Source organism: Chiloscyllium plagiosum, unplaced genomic scaffold, assembly GCF_037043375.1.
Source record: "Chiloscyllium plagiosum isolate Xiang-an unplaced genomic scaffold, Cpla_swu_hap1 HiC_scaffold_23, whole genome shotgun sequence".
NCBI lineage: Eukaryota > Metazoa > Chordata > Chondrichthyes > Orectolobiformes > Hemiscylliidae > Chiloscyllium > Chiloscyllium plagiosum.
The window spans coordinates 44,947,129-44,975,035 of record NW_028270161.1 but is presented as its reverse complement, the minus strand read 5'-3'; the positions used below and the strand labels follow the sequence as shown (position 1 = coordinate 44,975,035).

The window sequence follows — 27,907 nt, the reverse complement described above, 5'->3', positions numbered from 1 at the left end:
TATTCATTCAATTTTAACCTACACCAAGAAAACTCAAAATTTAATGGGACCAGCACATTATCTATTCTAATCCAATCATTTTAATCAGTAAACAAAAAGCAAGAACTTACCTCATACACATTGAACTGTGACTGTCCCCTGGAAAGTTCTCTGTAATTAGTGGTGAATTCCCCAATAAAATCATGGCTGCACATCAAAAACACAATGTGATGTCAATTTTTTGTCACTTAGCAGACATAGCCATATATCCAATACACATAAACAAATTCTACTAACCATACTGAAAAAAGATTTAGGGACAAAAAAGCTTTAGCTGAGTGACTAAGAAAACAACTCTTCTTTGTACGTGTAACTGTATGCTTGTGATTGTGAAAGCTGCATATTTTAAGGATCAGGCACTTTTAGTTTTTGCAACCTGACTTAATTCAGTGATTTAGTGAATATTCTCTGGCCATTTAATTTTGTCAGACATGATCATTTTGAGGGACACGTTTCAAAATTATTTAATTAATTAGATACAACGAGCCTATACTAAATGAGTATGAAATGTAGATAAACGCATCTTCATAGATTTGAAGGGCATAATTGATAACTCCAATTAACCCTTTCAAGGAACTACCTGACAATATCAGAACATTAGACGCAAAACAAATATACATAAGCCTGTAAAATCACAACCTTTTTTTAAATATTGCTTACATTGACATATGCAAAGTATCTGAAAAAGCTAGATTGTTATGTAGAATAAGGGTTTAAAAACAAAAGTTCATTTGTATTTTTGATTTACCAACAGAAAATCAGTGAAAATTTCAAGTTGTTTTGTAACAAATAGGAGTCCATTTGGAAAATTTTACACACTTTACTATATTGATTTGTGTTAGTGGGTGTCAATTCTTTGGGTTCAACTTGTAAAGATCATCCTGTTGTTTTTATTTGATTGCAATCATTAGATTAGATTACCCACAATATGGAAACAGGCCCTTCGGCCCAACAAGTCCACATTGACCCTCTGAAGAGTAACCCACTCAGTCCCATTTCCCTCTGACTAATGCACCTAACACTAGGGGCAATTTAGCATGGCCAATTCACCTGGCCTGCACATCTTTAGACTTTAGGAGGAAACCCACACAGACACGGGAAGAATGTGCAAACTCCACACAGACAGTCGTCCAAGGCCAGAATCAGACCTGGGATCCTGGGGCTGTGAGGCAGCAGTGCTAACCACTGAGCCACCATGCCATTGTAATAATAGGAACTATAGGAAGTCTTAAAGAAACAAAATTTTCACCCAAGTTGTTTAAATCTGAGAATCAATAAATTTTATAACTCAATCACACAAAACATTTTAACTGGAAAACAATTTGTCAGAATTATTTTGATGTCTATATTTAAATGGGAAACTGTAAGTGAAAGACAGCAAATTAATTACTTAGCAGTTAGAGCTTTGAAATTGTCTATGTAACAGAAATAGGCTAGAATTTGAAGAAGGAGAACATTTCTTGACATGATCTATTAATTATCAAGTTTTGTTTTCTCATCCATGGCTCAGAAAGATTTTGTGCCAAAAGTTCACTTATATATGAGTTAATAAGTGAACAGGGCATCTGGAATCTTGGTGAACAATAATTCTAATAATCTGTGAGAATGTCCAATTACATTTCAGGACAGGGAAAGAATAGAACTAATAATGAAGAGGGATGTAGGATGAATTAAAGATGCAAGAAGATAAATTAAAAAGGGAAATAAAAGAAATATTAGGAATAAGAGAATTAAAACAAACAGAACAGAAAAGTAAACAAAAAATGCTTACATTTAAAATGAGAATTTTTTAAAATTTCAAGGAACAATTTATAACCTGCAAGAATTGAAACTCATGGTTGCATGGAAAGAAAAGGCTCTACCAGGGAAACGTGGGTTGCGTTTTTACAGAAATGTTGCTGTTTGAAACTGTAGACTGTAGTGTTGTTCACTGAATAACATCGTTGATGTGAAGTAGCAGCAAAGTGAAATTTGGAAAAACATAAGACAATGTGTATCTAGGTTTGCATGAAAGCTTATCATAGCCCAATCTGATCTTCCCCAGATATGTGTGGATATGTTCAGAATATTAAATGAAACAATAGTCTACAGGAGTTGGAAGTGTCAAGGCCACATTTATTCCCCTAACCTTAATTCCTGTGATGAAAACATTTCAAGTCTGACAATGGATCTTCTCTAGAACCCAATTCCAAAGAGATATTGATCATAAATCAGCAATCGATTGAAAAGTCTGGATAGTGTGTGACTCAGATGATGGTATTCTTACAACTTGCCATCTCTTCATGGTAATAATGGATGAGAACATTAATAGAAGATTAATCTAACTTCCATGGTGTTGATGCCAAAAAGCTCCAGTCCTGATATTTTGATGGTGAAAAGCAACTGTAGCTGGTTGTGCTGAGGGTATTTCCCAGAGGAATTCCTGCAACAATGTTATGGTGGTGTGATGTCTGGTCACAGATAACTATATCCATTTCAGTATATCTGGCATCTTTCTTTGTGCCAGACATCATTTTAGCTACTATTATGTGGATTTTTTTAGGTTGGGTCCACCCTGCCCTACCTCATCCTATTAACCTCGATTCCTGTGTGCTGTATTTGGCCTAAGGCACCCTTGATGCCAAGGGCAGCTACCCTCAATTCGAATTACTGTGACTCCAGATATCATTGAAATTTCTTATAAGGCAAATCTTTCACTAGATTTTATTGAGACAAGACAATCAGTGCATTGTTGGATTCATTAAAATAATCCCCAAGGTAATATCAATGCGTAGTACTGCAGAATACCTCTTGAAAAATTGCAGCTATGCCAAGCTTTGCCATAATCTGTTTGCTAAGCAAGTAACAATTCCTGACATTGCGTACAAGTTTAGATAAAGTCAACAACTTTTACACCTTTCCATAAAAAAAACCCATTTCAAACAAAACACTGGCCCACCCTAATCTGATTAAGCCTTTGTTGATAAATTCATCAACAGTGTATAATTTCTTTGATTTTCAGACATAACATACCTGTAGATGCTGTGATATAAAACTGTATGCAACTAACATAAAATACTAGGTTTGCCTCTAAAGCTGTCAACTCCGTTACCCAACCAGGCATTCCATTTATTTTGTTAAACAAATCCACTTCATTGTTCAATCCATTATAAAATGCCATGGATGACTGACATTATCCATCTTCTGAATGAGTTGCTCTACTCACATTAAGAGTTTCCATGCAACATGACTGTAATGTACACCATCCATCTTTGCCGTAAACGCAGATTTTGTTGTATTTTGCAGAAGTGATCTTGGTTTCCCTTCTTTTGTCAATTATCATGTATAATCCAGAGCAAACATTCGTGTGTAAAGGTATGGATCTTTCTCATGTAATGAAAGTTGTTGTTAAGTCTGTAAACTCAACTTGAGCAACAATCCCTCAGGACAACTAGTTTAAATCCTTATTCAATGGATTTGGTGCTGCTTACAGTGAACTAAACCTTCCATGCTGATGTGAGTTGGTTAACTCAAGGTAAGGTGCTGCAAAGATTTTTAGATCTGTCTGAAATCATCACTTTTCTTAAATCAAGGAATGAAGTATGCAGTGAGCTGTCAGACAATGTGTGATTGCTCAACTTCAGGATCCTTAAAAAGACAGAATGTCAAAGCTGAACAAACTGAAATGTGAACTGCATAGAAAGATGAGGCACTAAGCACACATGGTCCATGCTATGAATGCATTTGAATTGAAACTAGGTCGGTGATCCTCTCAATTAAAAAATAAAATGCTGCAACATTTCCCGAGTCTGGAGAAATTCTTAGAAAAAAATCAAAAACAAAGAAAAATAGTTCCATCTAGAAACCTTCTGTGCACAGTTGAGGAAATTAGTAGTGAAATTCCACGTCAGAAACTTGATGTGATGAAACAAGTTGTTTTGTTTGTCTAAAATTCATTCCTTTATGTTGGTGGGTTGGCTGGCAAATTCCATCAGGCGTTTGATTTACAGAACAGTGAAGCTGTTTAATGGAGATGATTACTGATCAAAATTATACTGAGCTGAAAATCAGATCAAGAGACAGTGACTTCTGGAGACTCAAACTGAGAAAAGTAACCACTGCTATCATCCTGCACTTTTAAAGATTTCTGTGAGATACTGTTCTCCAAAAGGAAGATAATCCCCCACCTCACAGATAGCCATTTGATGCATTGCATATGACTACCCATCTCAGATTCCAACCCAGACTTCAAGGCACTGGCAGACAATGTGACAGGTGTCACACTGAGAATGAGTAGAGGACAAAATGAATAAATATATATAGTCAATTCTGGATTTATATGGCACTAAAAATAAGTTGTTTATTCTACATCTACTACAGGGCAGATCTTGGGTTGCACTTTAAGTTCAAAAAGTAATCTTGTGCTTCAAGTGTTTGGAGGCCATTGACATAGTGGGGAGGAAAGAAAGAAAGAAAAATAACCTTTTGAGGGCAGTTTGGTGGCACAATTGACAGAACACTAGATTAGATTAGATTACTTACAGTGTGGAAACAGGCCCTTCGGCCCAACAAGTCCACACCGACCCGTCAAAGCGCAACCCACCCAGACCCATTCCCTTACATTTACCCCTTCACCTAACACTACGGGCAATTTAGCATGGCCAATTCACCTAACTGCACATCTTTGGATTGGGAGGAAACCAGAGCACCCGGAGGAAACCCACGCAGACACGGGGAGAATGTGCAAACTCCACACAGTCAGTTGCCTGAGGCGGGAATTGAACCGAGGTGTCTGGTGCTGTGAGGCAGCAGTGCTAACCACTGTGCCACCGTGCCACCCACAGATTTAATTGGAAGCAGATCCATTTATTTGACTCTGAAAAGCCATAAATGTAACAGGATGTACCATGGATTGACATGTTGACAGTTTGCTATAGACTATAGAAGCAAGATGGAAAAGATGTATATCAGATTCTGCTTCACCACTGTTCCACATGGGAAAATATTCTTCACGTTTCCCTGGCCTATTTGTCCAAAAGTGATAAATGCAATCCTCTGGAGCAGGGAAGTGTACAGCGCATAGAGAGGGCCATGGCTCTGTGTGTATTGCTGTTGCTCTCAAAGCAAACACCTCACATGGACAGGTCTTGCAGGTCTGTCCCTCATTGGTTGAGACACTTAACATGCCCACTGCACATGTGGATGCAGCCATTTTCTTCCTCATTGCTTACTTTTGATTTACAGCACACTGCATTTACACCCATCTCCATTAGCTTGCAGCTGCTCCCCCGAATCCCCTCCTGATATAAGAGATCACCATGTCAGGGCTTGTGAGTCAATGCCCACTACCTGAAGCCCTGCATGCACCTGACCATGAACAAACCTCCTAAATACAAAATGGGAAGAACTGTGGATGTTGGAAATCAGAAACAGGAATTGCTGGAAATTGCATCTGAGGAGAGAAATCAGAATGAATGTTTCAGGTCCAGAGATCCTTCTTCCGGACTGTTCTGTTTGACGTCCATCCACAGATGCTGCCAGACTTGGAGTTTTTCCAGCATTTTATGTTTTTGTTCCCCTCCCACACTGGACCATTTGCAACAATGTTATACCATATCCCCTCTGTGAAAATACAGTTGCCCCATTTTGCAACTGTCTTTCCAGGCCCCACCAGTCTCCAGCTCCCACTCAACACGGACAGGTTCCCAAGTCTCCTTCCCATGGCAGCTGCCCTGACTAGTGGCTGTACATCTCCCCGATCATGATAGCCCCTCTGAATGGCCACCATCAAGCCACAGGATTTAAACTGTCTCCGAACCTGGACTGCAGAGGTATGGATCCCTGATACCTGACTGTGGTTAATCCTTCAACTGGTATGGGAAGCTGTCCTTGATTTATTGTCCAAGGAGACCCTGACTGACAGTCATGAACTTTGTTGAGAACGAGAGTCAAAAGGTGTGGTGCTGGAAAAGCACAGCCAGTCAGGCAGCATCAGAGGAGCATGAGTGTCGACGTTTCAAGCCCAAGCTCTTCATCAGGATTGAAGAAAATCTTATGCTCAAAACGTTGACCTTCCTGCTCCTTGGATGCTGCCTGACCGGCTGTGCTTTTCCAGCACCACACACTTGATTCTGATTTCTAGCATCTGCAGTCCTCACTTTTTCCCTTTGTTGAGAACTATTCCCCTAAGACTGAAACATGGCTGATAGTTTGCTGCCCATGCAGTGTGTTTGCCATGTAAGTTGCTGGCACATTGAGCAGTGACACAGCACACTGCTGTACAAAAAAATGCTTTGCCCCTTGACTAAAGACTGCTGACCAGCAGGACAAGCTGCCTGGTTGTGTGACTCAGCTAACTGGCACATCAAGGCATGGCACAATGCTGTGAGCATACAGGTGGGCAGAAAGTGAGCAAGGAAAAAGAGAACAAGCGAGCAGCTCAGAGAGGCAGTCTGGCGTAATCCATGAGACCAATGCTGTCCATATGCACAAAGTGTCCAAGAAGCAGCCTTTCAATGTGAGTCACCTGAAATGCAGTTCTGTACTCTCTAACGAGTCCACAAGTAGATTGGAGAGTGCTGAGAAGATCCTGAGGGCGGTGGCAAATTTTAGATGCCAATCTCCATGGAGAAGTGGTGCAAGTGGCTGGTACCTTGGATCGTGCCCCAAGATGCTGTTTTGTGCTGGACACTATGGAAGTTCTTCACAGCCAACTACAGCTCACTGTCACCAGGCACCTACTCTGATTTCCATGTCAAGAATTCTCAGCATCTAACTTATTCAGTATTTTCAGTAAGATAAGAAGCTGCACACTAATGAGATGAGATATGCAGTTAATAAGGTTTTGAACAAGCAATAAACCCCTTAATTGCTAACTCACTGCTGTCTGCAAGGAACTCATCTCAACAGCCAACAGATGCATTAAAAATGTTGTGATTTGCCCCCAACTTCAAGGTAGATTTGCCAGACTTTTTGCATGATTTTGCCCCAAATGATGCCAGAGCCCACATTGTTAAGGCCCTCATTAGATTCTGGCTGTTAACCTTGTTTGTCTCTCCACAAATGCTCCTGTGGCATACTGAATTTCTCAAGTACTTTGTTTTTATTTGACATTAAACACATTTTCAAAGTTTTGTTTTTATTTTAGTCCTACTGAAGACTGTTGGAATAACAATGGATATAGGTCTTCACCCAACAAGATCCTAAGATATTCTGCCTTTTATCTCCCAAGACCTTCTGACATCATCAAATCATGTGGGGCTTAATGCACTCTTTCAAAACAGTTATATTATAAAATGCTACTCCCCCATTCTTCCCTATAGCCCTACAAAATTAGTTTTGTTTGTATACATAACTTCCATTTTTAAAGTTCCTACTGAATATGATTCCACCAGCATTTCAGAGACATCATTTCCAATTTCCCTAGTTTTCCCACACAAGACCACTTTGGCCAATCTTTTCAATTTCCTCTAAAAGGACCTGGCATATTTTTTAAGCCAAGATTTTCAGAATTGGGCACAATACTTAGCTAAGCTATACCCTGAACTTTGTCAACATTTACAATAACTTCTGTGACTTTGAAAATTGAACTTCTATTTATAAAGATTTTGTAAATCCTTCTAACAATCCTACCAAATTGCCCTGCCACCTCTTTACATGTCAATCCCAGTGAGACCAGGTAGCAAATTTTGATCTCGGAAGCAAGAATTGAGTGTTGGAAGATTATTCAGTATCACGAACCTACTTCCTGATTTGTATTGCTAGCTATTGTTATTTCCATCACAGGGACTCGAGGCAGGAATTAGAAATGAAAACGGGCAAAAATGTTTTCCTCTATTCCTTGGGACTTCAGTTCAGTTGAGTAAGATTCCCTCCAATCTTCATTGCCCTATTCCTTCACACCTCTCACCTGCACATGATCCACATATCCAATCCCCATCCGAATACTCACCCACCCATTATCCACTTTATAAAGAATTCTTGAGTTTTATATTCATATTGGGGCATTTTTGAGATGCTCATACAACTGTCAAGATAAACACCCAAAAATCATTTTAAAAAGTTATAATGCTGTTATGTGGCCCAAAATACATCATGAAAATCAAACTCAGTCCAGTTTGCAGCTGTATCAATGTTTGCTGAACTGAATCCATCTGTGGAATTTGAAACTCACCCAGGCATTCATTATAAGCTTTTATTGAATGACAACAAGCAGAACACCCAGAGATAAATATATTAAAATCCTCAAGTCATTGTAAGAACTCAACTTGAAGAAGGGAAGCAAATGGCTGAACTTTCATTCAATAAAATATCAAATCACAGGAGACAACTTACATACAATAAAGTCTTACTATCAACACTGCTCAATGCAGAAGAGCAGTTTATCCAAAGGAAAATGTAACTTAACGCACCTGAAGACTTTGCACTTTCACAATTCTGGGCAATTTAATGGTGATTTAATTTTTAACAGCCAAACCCTTTCACGAAACATTCAACTAAGAACATATTTACTTTATCATAAAGCAACTCAGTACAACATAGGCAGTTTGTAAAAACTCTCCAAGTTAGAAAAGCTTCAGATGCCAGACTAGGGTCATCCATGGTTGGCAACAACTGAGCTGGTATACACTATGTATCATGAAGAAATTGGCTCACCTTGATTAAAATTACAGGAGTTATGATATACCTACACCCATAATAAAAGCCAGCAACACCAGGACCACTACATACAAACCGACTAACACTCACTATTATTCGTTGCCAGTGATAGGAATGTGGACCAAGAATCTGGGAATCAGTCCCAGTTCTCTATGTTTTTTTGCCAAACCTGCTTTCATTCCAACATGGACAAAGACATGGAAATCTGGGCCCAGATAGACTTATGGCAACAAGTAGAGGAACCCTGAGAAAATAGCAACTTTGCAAACCTTTTAAAGAGATAAATCATTCCCAGCTGTGAACTCAATAAATATTTTACCATAAACAAAATTGGAGCCAAATCTATAAACTATTTTGTCATAGTGGCTCTTTTAAAATTAAGGTGGAAGATGATACAACTCAAACTTACAGCCACTAGCAAATTCTTTTAAGTTTTAAAATTATAGCTAAGTAATTCTTGAGTATTATCATAACAAACACTTAAAACCCTGAATAGAATGTTCATGTTGTAAAATAACAAGGGTAAATCATATCGAAATGAATACCATTATCATATCCAACTGAACAGGCTATTACTGATTGAAAATAATTTCAAAAATCTGAGCCAAAGCATTTTTCTGCTCTAAGAAAAAAAAAATCAATCACTATCAGGTTCTATTCACCTGCCTGCTACAGTATACAGTAGTCTGGTTTTATGAAAACTAAACTTCCCAGGGAAGTTGGGCAATTTGAAGATGAAATCAGAGGCATATCATTTGTAAACCTATGGTAATAGGGGGAAGTGCAATCATAGCATTAGTAGAATCTTCAGAAAGAAACTGATGATGCTTAGGCAGAAATTGTTTTAACAAGCAGAGGAGACAAATACACCAAATGGTAAAGGAAACAAAGATACACAAAAACAATTACAAGAATACAAACAGAGGAGTTTTGTTTTGCCATTCAGAATCCAATATTATGAATTCCCACTCCTGCTCTATTAAGTTTAAAGGACAGACTGTCATGGAGTGTGTGTTTCAACTGGCAAAGCTCTTTTCCCAATGCACCTAAAATGTAAATTGACTCTTCAGTGTTTCTAGGATTGTGCTGCATTTCAGATCCATATAATACAATTTTGGCATTAAAAAAACAATGTTGATTTGTTTGACTTTGTGTACTGTAATTTGAAACAAAACACAGTCAGAAAGAAAATATTGTCCTTGGCTGAGGATGGGAAGAAAAGTAACAAAAAAATGTCCTACCTTCCATCTCTGTCCCAGTCGTACACTTCCACTTTGATAGTTCTGTCAACAATATTTCAACAAGATACACATTTATATTATTATTCCTCCTTTGATCATCAGTAAACAACTGTCTCAAGAACATTCACAAAACTGTCATCTTGCAAACGTTATATTTGTTACACATGTAAACTGTACTTTGTTCAATAAAATAAAACTAAACTTTTAAAATAACTAACACTCAAGTAGGAAAACAAGCTAACTTGGTTGTCATTGCACTGAGATTAAAAAGTAATTTTGCAAGCATATCAAATAATCATAGAAAGTGATCATGCCTGTCACTAGTAACTGTTAATGGTCACTTGTGAAATGACTAACAGTACTTCAAAACTTACTCCATAATGCTATGACAGAAATAGTTTGTTGGTGAAGGCATGCAATCTTTGCAAAGACAAAGATTTTAAAATGCAGGAGTGTTGTTCCAAAATTAGCATTAAAAATAGCTTAAAGAGAACAAGGACTGATACGAATGTTTTTGTGATGTGAATAGCACAGATACATTACAAGCATTAGTTTAAGACTGGAATACTTAATTTAGACAAACGTAAGTATAGAGTAATCAAGTTATAGCAGTGAATTAGTTTCTAGACAAAAGGAATCTATCTATCTGAGGGCTCATTCATACAACTCTTTGCTTCTTGATTCCCAATACTAAATGCAACTGAATAGCCAATGTCAACCCTTTTTCCAACATCAAAACTATTTTATTCTACACCCCTACAGTCTGGTTGCTGCCTTAAAAACTTTCGATTTCACACCTATTGAACTGCATAGCACCCAATACAAAGGCACTCAAAATGCATTCAAAAGCTATTAGTTCTAGAATCAGTGAATATAGTTCGGTGTCAAAAGGATACCTTTCAGATATTGTGATTATGCCACCTCAAAGGGAACAATCAAATGCATCCCACGCAACCTGCTCTTTCCTCATGGTCCAATAAATAGTTTGTCATAATTCTTTATTTAATTTATCCTTTTTGAAAGTTACTATCGAAACTGCTACTACTTTCATTTCAGGGCATTCCAGATCATGATAACTCATTGTGTAAATTTTTCTTTCTTCATGTCACCTATGGTTCTTCAGCTAATGGATGGAAATCAATATTCTCTACTTACTGGCCCTTCTGTCACAGATACACTTTCCCTTCACTGACTCCAACAAAACCCTTCAGAATTTTGAAAGCCTCCACTATTTCCACTGCTGGTTTAAATAGTTTCTCCATGTATTAGAAATATTTCATCCTTGGCACCATGCTGGCTAACTTTCTCTTTCCTTCCTAAGGTCCTGGCAGCTTTCTCAAGGCAAGATGCACAGAATTGGCCACAATACCTGAAGGCTAAGTCATTGTTATAAAGATATAAACACTAAATAGCAATAGGAAATCCAAACATGAGAAGTTTACAATCCTTGTTTTGCTTTGTTGTTTACTTTCAAAATTAGTGCAAAAATGAAAATCTCACTAATTATCAGCATTATTCTTCTTCCAGACAGGATTTCAAACTTAAAAATTTGCAAGTGCTGTCATTTCACCAAAACCCGAACTATAAATCTATGATCAGTAGTAGAGTGATTGAAAGAAAGTCACATGGCAGCAAAAGCAAATTAAGTAAGATAAACTAAATGTGAGAGAAGGTGAAAAAAAGTACAGAAGTGGTAGCAACAGGGAGAGGTATTTTGGTGTATATTATCAGTGCTACAAAGAGTACAAAAATGAGAAATACAAATAGACTGAGAAACAAAAAATGCAGAAAAATAATATTAAACCTGTTCTGATACACTGCAGTACACTGTATTCTTTAGTACATTTTCTGTCTACATATTCCCTTGCGAATAAGATTATCGGTGGGACAGCAGTTCTGCCTGCCCTTCCAACACCCATTGTGACTCTAAAGCTTAGAAATCACTGAACATGACCACCCAATATTATTGCTGATATTACTAACAAAGAGAAGTCTGTCCATGTCATAGCAGGAGCATCACTGGATGATGACAAAGATTGCTAAGAAAAAAGCAAAAGAGCCCAGAAGAAGAATGCCACAATATTTTCAGGCCTTGGTTTCAATTGGAACACAACAAAATTTGATGTTGTTAGACAAATTGGAAAGAAATTCAGTCTTGGTTCAGCCAGAGTCCATCTTTCACAAAAAAATCCTGAGGAACAAAGGTTTGAGAGAGGGAAATGCTCAGAACCCAGGCTCCATTTTCTAAGTAAAGAGCAGCCAACAATGATTTTGATGAGAGGGAAGAAGAGCAACATAGCTTTTGGATGGAATCATGACAGCAGGTTTCGATGGCTGACCGCTGTGTCACTTTGGGTTGGACCTTGGAGAAAAGCTTAACCCTTTGAAAGGAAGAGGAGAATAAAGTTCTATGAGAGAACCAAATTCCTTACTATATCTGGTGAAACTATGATTACCTTGGTAAACCAAGGTTATAAAATGTATTGCTAAATATTTCTATTTTTGTTCCTATTTATCTGAAAAAAAAATTCTGAATTACATCAACAGGAACTGCCCACACAGACAGTGAATAAAGGAAAGAAGGCATGGAACGATGTAAAAGAATGGACAGTTGTTTGGAGTGTTTAAGGCCATCTACTTCCACACATCTTCAATTCTTCTGCCCCCTTTGCACTGATAACGTCTCAAATCCAACCATCCCATCCATTCACCCTCTGTTAGCCTGACCTCACCCACAGCTCTGATATTCATACCTCAACGTGGACTACGTCATATTCACTCCATGCTCACAAAGTAACATTAGCTCCCAAGCCACCAAGACCGTAATTTGAAAATCTTCATCTCACGTCCAAGTCCCTCCATAGCCTCATTGCTCACTAACTCAGTGGCATTCTCCAATCCTCCAAGTAGTTTGGACGGAACAATCCTGGCACCTGAATTAGTCATAGCCACACAAGAATTAGGAGCCACAGAAGGTCAATTTGTTCCCTCAAGCTTGTTCCACCATGTGATAGGATTATGGCTGATCTAACAGTCTCATCCTGATCAAATAAGTGAGCTACAGACTATTAACGGGTGAGCAGTGTGTCAAATATGTGAGCCTGGACATGCGCAAGCCACTTCGTGCTTCAAACCCACCCTCCCTTTCAATAAAGATTGTGTTGATTGGATTTTAATTTCAACTCTACACTCCTGCCTATACCCAATAATCATTCAACCCCTCAGTCAAAGACAATGGGAAGGAATTAATTCATTCCACTGAGGTAAGATTGGATGCAAATGAGGTATTTAATTGTGTTGGAGCATAATGAGTGAAAATCTTATCATCTTCTTGCCTCTACCCTGCTAAAGTCCACTACATCCAGGTTAATGATCAGTCTTTCCACTCTGCTGCCTGTGAACCCATTAAACAGGCACATAATGCCTACTTAATTAAGTGCTTCATTCTGCTGCCACTGGTGTTCAGCCAACAGTGGCCAAGATTTATCATACAGAAAACCCAAGGAAGCAATCCTCTGGACTCCTTCAAGGTGGGGTCCTTCCTTCAAAGGCACTCATTGGGTGATCAAGTGGCAAGACATCAGTAAGGGGAGGACTGTTGAGAATGCTCCACTCTTACTGAAGCCACCTTCCTCCTGACTGACCATGCGCATGACCCCCATCCCACTCTCAGCCACCTTTCTCCTTGGTACATTGATCTTGGTGAATCTACTGCCGCTATGTGCACAGCAGCCAACTTCTCGTTGGCCAGCAGCTCTCAGGAGCAGGACCTATATCTGTGGAATCCCTGGTCCCAAGGAAGATATGCTGTTGTCCATTTAAGTGCCTGATGGGCATTTAATTTAGAAGGCCTTTCCTAAAGGAGAAAAGTTGGAGCTTTCATTGACTCTCCAACCAGTAAATAAGAGCCCCATCACCTAAATTAAAATGTCACTCCAATTTTCAAAGATCAGATTGCTGCATTGATAGCTAAAACAATGGTCTCAACAGAGACCAACAGAAAAGAGATAAAAGCAAATGAAGTGATTGAGGTGGAAAGTAGCACTGACTGTGACTGGAGAAAGGAGCAGTAAATCATTTTAATTGAAGTCAGGAGGAGCATTGGTTTTCCTCCTGACTTCATGTTCAGGTGAGCATTTTTTTTACTGGTGAGCTGCGACAGTATCTCTTAGGATCCTCTGTTGGGTCGCATTCAAATATTATTAAACCTCCAATAAAAATACTGTGCCTTTGTTTCATGCCAGTCTATTATCTAGTACATATACTTAGGAGCAGCATTTTAAACATATAAAATGATTGACTGACAGTACCCTAATTGACAATTCACATTTGGCAGTTCAAAAATATTCAGGTCTGAATAATATTCAATATACATGAATGGTCTGCGAGAAGCCTGTCAACAGAAAATAATGTTGTGCCAAAGCTTAACATTTATGTAAACTCATGTTATATACATCACCTTTAAAAAAAGTCACAAATGATTTTCAATGTGAATTTGTAAACAGACATTGATTGCTCCTACCTGTCAAAGTCCCCATTGCAGAGTGCACGCACAGGAATTGTAAAAGCCTGCCACACTGGGTTTAATGTATTCTTTACAACTTCTGTCTTGTGACAAATGGTAAACCTGAAAATATGCATATTAAAACATAGTCTGAAATAGTAGTAACAAAATAGTAATAAGAATTTTGTTTTCTCTGTATCCACTTTATTGATTTGAAAATGAACTCCAATGGAATACACCATAGATTCAATGAATTAATATGAGTGGTAGGAGTCCAAGTCAAGAGTTGAATCCTGGAGGTCAGGACCTTATCAATTCATTTATGTGTTATATCACTGTGGATAAAAATCAAAAGGTGTCAAATCAGAATGATTAATGTTAGAACGTCAATTTCTTTCACCCCACCTAGTCTGCAGATATGTTATAGGAAAGACAACCATTTTTTGCTGGGAACTGTGTGTTTTATGTTGGGTTTATTATCAGTTGGTTAAAGCAGATACAATGGTTCTTTTCTCATAATGTTCACTAATACATATAAGGTAAACATCTAGTTTATTATAATAAAAGACAGACATTGACAGAGCTAGGCAGCCGGAAGCCTGGAAGCAAATTCAGTAGCCAGTTGGCAGAAATAGAACAAGCCTTACCACGATAGTGCACTGCAGGTGGGCTAACTCAGTGAATACAGGGACTTTGTCCTCCCACTGAAGGTAGGACAATCTGATTAGCTGGCACTCCAGCAGTGCCAGAGTTCAGCTGTGGGACTAGCCAGTCCCAGGATTAACACCCATTGGATCTCTGACCAAGGTAGGTAAGGGGCATTGGGTGTGGGGGAGGCACATGGGATTTGGTGACCTTAGGGTAGGTGGATGCATTTTAAAGGAGAAGTTTTAAATCCATGCAAGGAGAAAAGGGGTTAAAATCTGTTTTTTGGAGAGGTGCCCCAATACTCTCAGGGCACCCCCTGAAGACAGGACCTCATTTTCTTCCTGTATTCTCAAAATCTTGTAAAATAAAAGGCTTCCCACATAGTCACACCAACTCGAATGTTGCTGGAAGTTCAACAGACTCTGAATTACTTATTTACATATGGTGGACAGGCAAAGATCTTTTCGGGCAGTTGTAATACTTCTGGGCCAAGAGGTCTGGCTTCCTCCATCTGTCACTGAGGCTTGTCATAATACGGCAGAAAAGATTGACTAAGAAACATCTTTCTCAGGGTGGGTTTCAGCACCTGCCACCTTTTGTATTCTGGGAGTGGTGCATCAGTGTGTTGACCCGTGTACGTACCCTATTTAACATTCCCTTCCTCTGAAAACCCACCGAGAAGGGGTTTATAATATCCAAACCTAAATGTCTTCTTGCCAACTTAAATCTCAACTTTAATAGTTTTGAGCAGGAATCACGTACCTTTCCACACATTAACTGTATATATCTTGCTCATCCATAATAAAGCATTACGAACAAAAGCATCAAAATGTGATATTTTACTGTTAAGATGCAAATTAATGAATCCAGAAATGTTAAAAATCAATTGCTGATACCCTAATAGCACAACTAATAAAGGCTGTTTCTTTCCTAAATGGAAACAAAATGTATAAATTCCTAAGCAATGCCTTATATTGTGTTCCTCATATTTTTGGTTATACATCAAATTTTAGTGCAAATGTTTAATACTCAGACTGTTCCATCTGAAACACACAATAAAGTCTCTTTGATATTTTTTTTTATTTAGCATGTAAATCCAAATAAATAACCCATACATTCAGTCTATCCCTTCAACAAGTGCATCCAGAAAGTCATGACATGGATAGGAAATTGGTTGAATGGCATGAAACAAAGAGTTGGAATAATGGGTAAGTGCTCAAATTGGCAGGATGTGACTAATGGTGCCCCACAGAGATCTGTGCTGGAGCCTTAATTATTCACAATATTCATTAACAACTTGGAAAATTGCATAAAAAGCCAAATATCCAAATCTGCAGATGATATAAAATTGAGCATCATTGTAGGCAGTGTTGAAGACAGCATAATAATTACAACAGGATATTGATAGATTAAGTGAATGAGTGAAGCTGTGGCACATGGACTTTAATGTAAGCAAGTGAGAGGTTCTCCATTTGGAACCAAAAGAAGAATAGATCAGGGCTTTTTTTTTAAGAAAGCACAAAGTTAAATACCGTGGATGTCCAACAAGGTTTGTGGGTTCAGGTGCATAATTCTTTAAAATGCCATGAACAGATGGAGATAATATTCAAGGCCGTTAATGGAATGCTGGCCATCATATCTAAAGGGCTGGAGTACAGAGATGCAGTTAATATGAAAGCCCAGTTACATCCCACTTACAGAACTGGGAACAGATCTGGGCACAGGAAGAAGGTTTCGGCCCTGGAGGGAGTTCAGTGCAGGTTTATTTCAAGAGTTACGCTGCAAGGAGAGATTAGACAAATTCGACTCTTATTCTCTAAAATTTAGAGGATTAAGGGGTGATCTAATCAAGATCTTCAGGATATTAACAGGGAAAGATAGGGTAGATAAAGATAAGCCATTTCCACTGGTTAAAGATCTCGAACAAAGGAGGCATAATCTAAGAATTAAGAACAGGTCATTAAGGGGCAATGTCAGAAAGCACATCGACATGGAAAGAATGGTGGAGGTTTGGAACTCTCTTGCACAGATGGGGTCAATTGTAATTCAATTGTTAAATTTAGTCTAACATAGACAAACCTTTAATCAGCAAGGATATCAAAAGATTAGGCAGGCATATGTTATGAGGCCACCAATCAGCCACAATTCTGTTGAATGCCAAAGCAACCTTGAAGGGCTGAATGGCCTATTCCTGTTCCCAAGTTGTAAAATAGAAAGGAAAATGGTCTATGCATGGACTGAGGTGATCTCATTGAGTAGAATCATGTTGATGGAAATCTTTCCTAATGAGCGACTGCTGTTATCACAACTTCCATCAGAAAGATGACAGAGAGCCTATCTATGGAACATTTTTTTTGAGCAAGGACATATGGAAAAGAAAGGATTGTAGAAAGTCCAGCAATTCCATTACAGGATGCTACATAAAACAATTCATTCTTATTGAGTGCCCTTAAAGGCTTTAGACAGTGCACATTGGAGAAGTGGATGTCCATGGTAATAGAAGAATTAGGAGAGAGAGCGAGAGAGCAAAGGAGTGAGAGAAAAAAACAGAAAAGGCAATACTTTCAGGCAGCTTCAAATAGAGATGAGGCAAATGAAGTGTGCGCTTCAACAGTGGAGAAAGGTGTCGTGAACTGAAAGGCAGGTCAAAGTTGGAGGTCTGAAGGGCGCAGAGTGGGATGTAAGGCAAGAAGAGAATGCTGAGGCAGGAGGCACGGCAGGGACACAGCGGAGGGGGTGAGTGGAAGAGGTGGAATTTCTAAACAAGGTCTTGGATTTTGAATCTAATTCCCGAAGTGACATGGAACCAATAGAAGTCAATGTGATTGTCATGATCAGGATTTAGTGTGGAACAGAATGCCAGTGGGAAAGTACTGAATAGATTGGACTTGTCTTGTCTATAGAAGTTGAGGGGTCAGTGAGGTGAGCATTGAACAAATTGTGTTCAGTGTTAACAATAAAACTGGGACAGTAGGGCTTGCAGAAATGTTAGCAATCAAGCAAGAAACTTAAGGCATTAGATAAAACAGGCAGAGGTGGATACATAACTAAATAGAGAAAATATTAAAGTACTAATTATGAAAGTGATGTCTAGCTGAGGAATTACACGGAATTAAGTGGCTGATTCATAGTTAAAATCGCTCTATGCCTGCTTAATTTGTGCTGAATCTTTTCAGATCTGCAAAACTGTTAATGAGCCCATATTTCAAATGTAGGAAGCTATACTATAGCTTTAGGATAAATCATTTGTGTGAATTATGCAAAGCAGCCAAACTGTAATGAACCTTACAGTTAAAGTTTGGAAGATATATAAATTATTTTCTAAATAATGACAGTTTTCCAGCTTACAGATAAATCCTTTATTATATATGAATGAAATATATTCATTCCCAGAAAGAGGCGTAATAAATCACTATGACCAGAAAATCTATTGTGACAACATGATCCTAAAATGTGAAGCAATTTGTAAATCACTGAAGTGTTATATGAAAACGTTCTTCAATTATTAATGAGAATAATGGAAAATGGTTTTAAAAAAAAGAGAGAATGGAGTAAAATTGATTTATAACCTGCCCTGTCATTCTCATATTCTGTATCAGAAAATTGCAGATCGGGTCAGACCATTATGCAGTATTCATACCTCTCCATACAACCTCAGAATTGCAGCTTGTTATGGGTATGTTGCATGCATCACCAAGTGTTATAAACAAGCTGTTACGAAGTAAAGATTGGCAGCTTGTATTAATTTCCTTCAAATTCTGAGGCAAAAGAAAATTACAAGCAGTGCACACCACTTTGAACATAGAACATTATGGGGAGTACAGGCCCTTCTGCCCTCAATGTTGTGTTGGCCTGTGGAACAAATTTGAAGCCCACCTACACTATTCCATTCTCATCCATATGCCTATCCAATGACCATTTAAATGCCCTTTAAGTTGGCGAGTCTACTACTGTTAAAAGATAATGCGTTCCACGCCCCTACTATTCTCTGAGTAAAGAAACTACCTCTAACATCAGACCTATATCTATCACCCCTCAATTTAAAGCTACACCCCCACATGCTAGCCATTACCATCTGAGTAAGAAGGCTCTCACTGTCCAACCTATCAACCCTGGTTCAAATAACAAACAGGACATGTATGAAGGTTAGAGATTTGTAGCTTATTATAAACTATTATTGCCAGGTTCCTCTCCAAAATGTAACTTAATTCTATTCATTATATATCCTGTGACAAATGATTGTTTGCATTATGTATAACATTATTAATTTATTTTGCCATTTTCTTGTTCAATTGCATTAGTAGTTTATATCATTTTGTAAAGGTTTAGCTGCTTCTGATCTCTATTCCTTTCTCATTTCATACAGGCATTAAGCTTGTACGTCAGGTCAAGAGATTCCATTCAGCACTTTCCCTCCCTACCCACATTGTCAGTATACTCTAGGACTGTTACCTAATTCTTTTCAAATTTTCTTTCACCTGCATCACATAGCATACAGTAACGAATGGTTAAGTTACAAGATGGATAAGCCAGAAGCCTTGACAACCAGGCCCAACAGTTTAAACATTTCAGTTCAGTTTTTAACAAGTTTGGAAATAAACTTGGTCTCAGTGAAATTAACCACTGAGTTGTCTGATTGTCTTAAAATACCAGAGTGAATAAAAATATTGGACAGATAGATAGCACTAATACATAAAATGGAATGTTAATAGATGAAGTCTGAGTAAGGGAAAAAAATAATAAAGTCTAAATCAGCAACAGGTGAATATGAACGCACAGAATATAGTAAATAAAATTGGGGAGTTAGAAGCGTCAATTGTCATATGGAAATATGATGCGATGGCAATAAAGACCTGGCTAAAGGAAAAGCACATGTTAAATATTTTTGAGCACTAAGCATTCAGGAAAAAAAAGGAGGACCGGTGGCAGTATTGGTTAAGGAAATCACTGCAGTGCCAAAGGATGCCCCAGAGGGTTCAAGAAGGTAAGGAACAAAAGAGTGCAATTATATTACTTGTTTACATTCTGTAGGCCACCAACTAGTCAGAAGGACATAGAGGAACAAACATGCAGGGAACTTATAAAGGTGGCAACATTATAGAGACATTATAATTGAGGATTTTAATTATCCAAGCGTAGACTGGAACAGTGGTAGTGCTAAGGGAAGGGAGGGGAAAACACTCCAAGATTGTGCTCAGAAAAATCTCCTCCAGCAGTGTACATTTTGTCCAACTAAAAAGCTTACACTATGGCCCGTTTTCTTGGAAATGAGGTTGGCAAAATAGGTCAAGTGGAAGTGGAAGAATATTTAGGAGACAGTAATCACTGTACCCTAAGGTTTAGGATGATGATAGAAAAGGACAATACGAATAATTAATATCGTCAATGGCACAAAAATGGAACCAGGTCAAACTAGAACAAACACTGACTGACAGGAGAAGCAATTCAAAGAATGGATACTTCAAAGAGGAGATGGTTCAAGTACAGTTAAGGTCTTCCCCCTCAAAAGAAAATAGAAGGGCAACAAATCTAGAGCTCCCTGGATGACTGGGGCAATATAAATTAAATCAAAGGAGAAATTGTGCTCATCACAGGTGTCTGGTAGAAAATAAAACTACCATTGAAAAGGAATACTGAAGATTCAGAGGAGATCATGAAAATATTATTGAAGCAAAAAGGAATCATGAGAAAAGACTGGCAGATAACATAAGGAGGAATCCCAATGAATTCTACAAGCACATAAACAGGAAGGGAGGTAAAAATTAACTAACTATAGGACAATTAATGTAGCATCTATTTCTGGAAAAACATATCAATTATTAAGGGAGCAACAGCAGAATATTCAAAAAGTCATAACCTAGTCAAGCAGAGTTAGCATGGCACAATGAACGGGAAATAGTGTCTGACTAATTTATCAAAGTTTTTTTATTGAAGGAGGCTGAACCAGAGTGGATAGGGTGGAAGCAGTAGATATATTTCATCTGGACTTCCGGAAGGCACTTTGACAAGGTGCTGTCAGTTCTGCTACAATTCTGTTTTTGTGCAATCACGCATTGTAAGAAAATCATGCAATAGCCACACCTTTTAAACTAATAAGGCCATAATCGCGTTATAGCCAATACAGGTAAGGAAAATTCACGTTCTACAAATAAGAGTCTAAGTTCTTCAATCGCATTAAAGTCAATTCACATTGAAGAAATGTGTGTTATAGCAGAACTGACTGTACCTCAATAAAAGGTTAAGTCATAAGATAAAATCTCACAATGTTGGTGACAGGATATTGACATGGATAGAGAATTGGCCAATGAGCAGGAAACAGAAAACGGGGAGAAGGGATTCTTTTTCAGGTTAGTGACCTGAGACCAGTGAGGATCCACAGCGATCAGTGCTGGGATCAGAAATTTTACAACATGTATTGATGACTTGGAGGAAGGAAGCCAATACAGTGTAAACATTTGCAGACTACACAAAAATAGGTAGAAAGGCAGGGTGTGACAGGAACACAAGAATTTACAGAGAGATATTGAAAGTTGAAGTAAATGGGCAAAAGACTGGTAAATGCTAATGCGAAAAATGTGAAGTCCTTCATTTTGGAATGGAGAACAAAAGAGCTGAGAAAAATTTAAATGGAGAAGAAGTGCAAAAAACTACAATACAAAGGGGAGTTGAGGGTACTTAGGCATGACACAGAAAACTAACACATAGGTGGAGCAAGTAATCAGAACAATTAATGGAATGTTGGCCCTTAGTTTCAAGGAGTTGGAATATGAGAGAAGGCAAGTCTAACTACAAGGTGTTGGTGAGACCATATCTGGAGTACTTTGAGCAGTTTAAACTCTTTATTTAAGAGGAGATATCATTTCATTGGAGGCAGTTAAGATTCACCAGGATAATCCTTGGTATAGAACAAAGGTTATACTCAGGAAAGGCTGAGAGGATGCTTCTCCCCATGTGGGAGTCTAGGACCAGCGAGCATAGACTCAGAATTAAGGGATGCCAATTCAAAACTGAGAAAAGGAGGAATATCTTTTAGACAGGAATATCTTTGGAACTCCTGGTCTCAAGCAGCTGTGGGGCAGAGTCCTTGTGTATATTGAAGGCTTAGGTAGATAAATACATGATTAGTAGGAGAAATCAACGGTTTTGACGAAAAGGCAGGAAGTTGGACACGAGGAGTGTCAGGTCAACCATGATCCAATTGATGCTCCAATTTCTTATGGTCTACAGGAAAAAGGTGGTAAAGGAGTAGATTCATAGTCATACAGCACAGAAAAGGGTCTTCAGCCCATTGATAATTGCCACTAAAGACAGACTAATCCCAATTTCCTATACTTATCTCATATTCTTGAATGTTATGATATTTCAAGTGGTCATCCAAATTTTTATTAAAGGTTGCAAGATTTCCAGCTTCCACTACCTTAACAGGCAGTGCATTCCAGATTCCCACCACCCTCTACGTTATTTTCTTTTTCTCAAATCCCCTCTGAATCTCCTGCCCCTAACCCCAAAACCATGTCCTCTCATGACTGATCCCCTTATCCAAGGAGGACAGCTGTCCCCTACATACTATATCCATACCCCTCAACCTGAAATCATGTCCCCCCTCAGCTGTCTCTTCTCTAAAGAAAGTATTACAAGCTTAGCTAATCTTTCTCTATAGTTCAGTTGCTCCAACCCAAACAACACCCTGGTGAACTTCCTCTCTTTTCCTTCTAATGCTATCACCTCCTCCTGTAGTGAGGTGACCAGATCTGCCTACATCACTCCAGCTGTGGCATAATCAATGTTTTGGACAACTCTAACATTACATCCTTGCTCTTATACTCTATGCCATGACTGATGAAAGCAAATGTCCCATATGCCTTCATAACTTATTCACTGCTGTGCTGACTTCAGGGATCTATGACTAACTACCCAAGATCTCTCCGTTCCATTGAGCTACCCAATGTCCTGTCATTCATTAAACACTCCCTCATCTTGTTTCTTCTTCCGAAGTGCATCACACTACACTTATAGAGTCAGAGATGTGCAGCAAAGAAACAGACCATTCATTCCAACTCATCTATGCTGACCAGACATTCTAAATTAATCTAGTCCCATTTGCCATCATTTGGCCCACATCCCTCTAAACCCTTCCCATTCATATACCCATCCAGATGCCTTTTGAATGTTGTCATTGTATCAGCCTCCCCCACTTCCTCAGCAGCTCAATCCATACACATAAAAATGTTCCCCCTCAAGTCCCTTTTAAAATTTTCTCTCTCAGCTTAAACCTATGCCATCTTGTTATGGACTCCCCTATCCTGGAGAAAAAAAATCATGGCTATTTATCCTATCCATGCCCTTCATGATTTTATTAACCTCTATAAGGTTACCCTTCAGCCTCCGATGCTCCAGGGATAATAGCCTCAGCTTATTCAGCTTCTCCCTATTGCTCAAACCCTGGCAATATCATTGTAAGTCTTTTCTGAACTCTTTCAAGTTTCACAACATTTTTCCTAGAACAGGGAGACCAAAACTGAATGCATTACTTCAATCAAAGTTAAATATTAGTTACATGATCAATATCTGGAAATCAATCTACTGATTAAAAAAAATTAATATCACTTACGTTCCATCCTCATTGCTTCTGTAAAATACAAGGAAAGGATCCGACTTTCCAAAGAAATCCTTTTTATCTAATTTGTTGGCACAAAACTGCATCGCCACAATATCCTGAGGGAGTCAGGAAAACATCAAGTGTGAAAGGAAGCAATCAAAAAATTTCTCCGCAAGCTGTTAAAACTGCTAGATATTTGGTTGATGCTGCCAAGGATGTAATGGTAGGTCAATAAATAGAACCATGTGGAAAGCCCAATTATGAATGTAAGTAAATGGATGTAAATAAATAATGAAAATAGGCAGTGAAAGAAAGCACTGAATAGCATGGCTTTTGCAAAATGTACAATTCTCCTTTAATGATCTCAAAAGTATTTGTTCAAGACTAACTTATTTAGCAGTCTAATAATGCAAATAAACCTTGGTTAATTACATTTTTAAAAAAATAGAAAAAAAATACAGACATTGAAAATCAGAAACTAAATCAGAAATTGCTGGAAAAACTCAGCAGGTCTGGCGGCATCTGTGGAGAGAAAGCAGAGTTAATGTTTGGGTCTAGCAACTCTTATTAGTTCCCTCTAGGTCTGAAGAAGGGTCACTGGGCCTGAAACATTAACTATGCTTTCTCTCCACAGATGTTGCCAGACCTGCGGGTGACTTTACATTCTCTACTTGAATTATTCTATGCTTCTTCAGGACTCTTATGGAAAGCCCATTAAGAATCACAACATAAATCTTATTCTTTCAGACGATATCTATAAAGCAACTAATTTGTAAGTAAGTATACAATAAATTGTATTATTGAGTATTATGTAGCCGATTCAAAAGAAAATGTAAAGGCTTGAAAGCTGCCTGCAAAATTGCTAGTTTGAAATGAATATTTGGGATACACATTGATTCTTTAGTTTTCATGTATTTCAATGCTGTCGTAATACATCGGCCTGCCCTATATTCCAAGTTTAAAATTGCACCTTACTAAGTTGAACAATTCAACTAATGTCAATACATATGAAACAAAGCTCTTTGATAATCGCAATTCATTCAGAAAATAAATGCTGGTCCTACATATAACTGAACCAATCAGCATTACTTAATAAAAGCAAAGACTGTGGAAGGTGGAAATCTGAAACAAACACAGAATGCTGTAGAAACATTTCTGATGAAATTAAATCAGATTTGAAATGTTAACTCTTTGTCTCCCTACAGAAACTACAAGGCATGTGGAGTCTCTCCAGCGTTCTCTGTTTGTTTCAATCAACTTTACTTTGTACGTAGGATGTATAGGCTAATTCAGCAATGAGTAAAACAGAATCCATGTACAATACCGGAAATGTCAGTTTAAATGTGCAATTTGGATTGTATCCAGTGTGCGAACATGCAATAACTAGTTTAAAGCCAGACTTAAGAATGCAATCTAAATGATTAAGAATAGTTACTTAGTCTATATTCATTTAATAAATATTAAACTTTTCTGTTGATTTTATTGTCAAATAAGAAAAATGTAGAAATCCTCTTTTATGTTATGTATTGCGTCATTTTAAATTTTCGAATGTAAGTTTAAGCATGATTTTTATGATTTGCTTCTGGTATCAAGAACTTTGAATTTTAATAGCTATCAGTATGACCCAATGTTATTTGATATCAGCACAACTAGAATAAATTGTAATTTCCAGACATTATACAAGGCTATTGGTTACATGTTAAGCCACTTCAATTTCATTCCAATCAGCAGGTGGTACAGAACCAATGCCTGCACAGAACTACTAATTGGATTCTATCTTTCATCTGACAATTAAAAGATGCCTGATACAAGCTAACAGGCATACTAACAACTTTATCTTGGGACTTGTTAATTGTTTTATGCTATAATGGTACTGCCATTTTGATTTATTTGGTTAAATTGCACCTTTAATTTGTGGACGAAATAGAGACAAAGAATATTTCCTACGAGTCCACTAAAACATGCTTTCAGCAGCACAAAAAAAGTGCTTAATTACCTTCGTTTATGTGATATATTTACATTCCCTTTTGTGGCATACATATCAAAAAGGGATGGAAAGTAAAATGCCACAGCACAACTGACAAACCCAAAATTCTTCATTCTGACTTCATCAAAGATTTAGACACAATAGAACGATAAATTTATACTTTATATTTAATTTTCAATAAATTTGTGTGATCATAGTATCTAGTATAAAAAGGATAATGGGCTATTGTAGCACAGTAGTAGTTTCCTTATCTCTAGACCAGAAAGGCCTGGGTTGAAATACAACCTACTCCAGAGATGGGTCATAACACACCTGAACAGGCTGATTAAAAATATCTAACAGCTTGCGAGGCTGAAAGAGGGAATGTAAGAAAATGAATTTTTAACTGTTATATTAATCCTCTCTCCTCATCAACAGTCTTTCATAGTTCTGTCATTCTTGGAGCATGTGTCCAATCTGCATAGACTCTTTTTACCTCCAATCCTCAGAATAAGGAAACACAATTAACTATGAGGGAACAAAAGCCTGAATTTGCATTGCACCATTGGCTTGTCTGAGTTCCTAATGATTATTATCTACTGAGCCCAGTCATTGCGAAACAGATCATAAGACTCACTAATAGTTGTAGTCACCCAAAAGAACATCTCAAAAATTGAAGTTCCACTTGTTAAATTTCTTTAGTTAGCAGAAACATGACACATAGGTCTCAATTCTAATGGGTAATTTTGATGACACCTTTACTGTATTATGTAGTTCTTAATTTGGAAGAAGATTGATAACTTGTTCTTACATGGCAATTGCTCAATTCTTCTGCTGTGAGAATTATTGCTCCACATTTCTTTCCAGGAATTCCCCTGTTAGATTAAAACAAAAAGAAAATAAATATTTGCTTCTGTTTTCATAAATTTCTTTGGTGAAATAAATTTTGAATAATATTTTCTTCTATGATGTTTCACTTGATCCTTAAATGGCTTAAATTATACCTTTGTTTCAATCACCTTTGTTTACCAATTTCTTTTGACTGTGAACTGAATTGAGAAAAGGACTGTTTTTCAACAAACGACTGAGGAAGGAGTTGCTGTACTTTTACACTATTGCTTTGTAAACAGTGAAGAAGGAATAAATAAACGGCATCTCACCAGGACATGCGTACAAAGTCAGATTTGACTGGTAACAAGAAGCTGAATGGTTTTCACAACTGGTCACAATTCCATAAACCAAAGTTCACCAGCCTTACTACAACTGATTATTTTTATCCAATTAGCTGTCTGTCAATAATACTGTGCATCAAGAAAACACCTATTCCTATGTTGAGACCATAAGGTTCATTTGAATTATTACGCTACAATTTAACTTACTACATTAGTTTTTGCTGACTCTTGCTAATTCCTTGGTTTTTCAGATGTGCATCAGCACCTTCAATCCATGAAATTGCAGAGAACAATCTATTTCAGACGGATGTCTTCATATGGTGTAACTAATGTCTGAAGACACCAATTGTCCAGAATTGGGTTCTGCCACAAGTACCCCATGAGACAGCCAGGTTGCTTTTAGTATTGGCATCTGTTTTCAAGATGCCATAGCCTCAGGTCACTGGCAACTTTCCACTTAATATTTTACTGTCTTGCACCCAGTGACTCTTGTGTGGTACTCAATATGCAAGAGTTCCATATCACACTTGTCAGCATCCTTGAAGTGAAGCTTTTGGCACCCACTGATGATCTGGTTCTGGTTATTTCATCATTTTAAAAGATCCTTGGGTATGGATTGATGTTCCATCCTGCTAATGTGGCTAAAGCAACTAATCCGACTTTGTTTAATGAGTGCTAACAAAGTTGAGAGCTTTGTCTTTAAAAATGACCATTGCACTTATGTGCCCTGTCAGAACACAAACATCACATGCAACAGACAGAGAAGATGGAAATTATTGAGCTTCTTTTGAGAGTTGTGAATTGCCCATGTTTTACAACCATTCAATGGTTTGGGAACACAGGCATTGCAAACTACCAGCTTGATCCTAATAGACAGCCTGATGATATTTCATGTACATTTCATGAGTTGGTCAAAGGTGGTAGCTGCTTTCCTCAGCTATGTATCAATGTCTGCATCCAGTGACAGACTGCCACTGTGGAATTGAAACAGCAGCATTTGCTAACCCCTTCTGGAAGAGCTGGTTCTTTAGTTTGATCCCATTTGGTTAGTACATATTTAACTGCAATGTAAACCAACTTATTTGCAATTATTCAAGGACA

At 37.9% G+C, this 27,907-nt stretch overlaps 1 protein-coding gene across 2 annotated transcripts in view; it reads right to left on the bottom strand.

The window, feature by feature from the left end:
• Positions 1–27,907, bottom strand: part of LOC122561654 (copine-8) — a 371,771-nt gene that overhangs the window by 107,896 nt on the left and 235,968 nt on the right. For both annotated transcript variants that reach the window (XM_043713603.2, XM_043713601.2), the window contains exons 7-11: positions 26,446–26,509; positions 23,681–23,784; positions 14,440–14,544; positions 9,918–9,959; positions 111–186 (exon numbers count right to left, since the gene is read on the bottom strand). In XM_043713603.2, the coding sequence (XP_043569538.1) occupies positions 111–186; positions 9,918–9,959; positions 14,440–14,544; positions 23,681–23,784; positions 26,446–26,509 (391 nt within the window). The remainder of the gene's footprint in view (positions 1–110; positions 187–9,917; positions 9,960–14,439; positions 14,545–23,680; positions 23,785–26,445; positions 26,510–27,907) is intronic.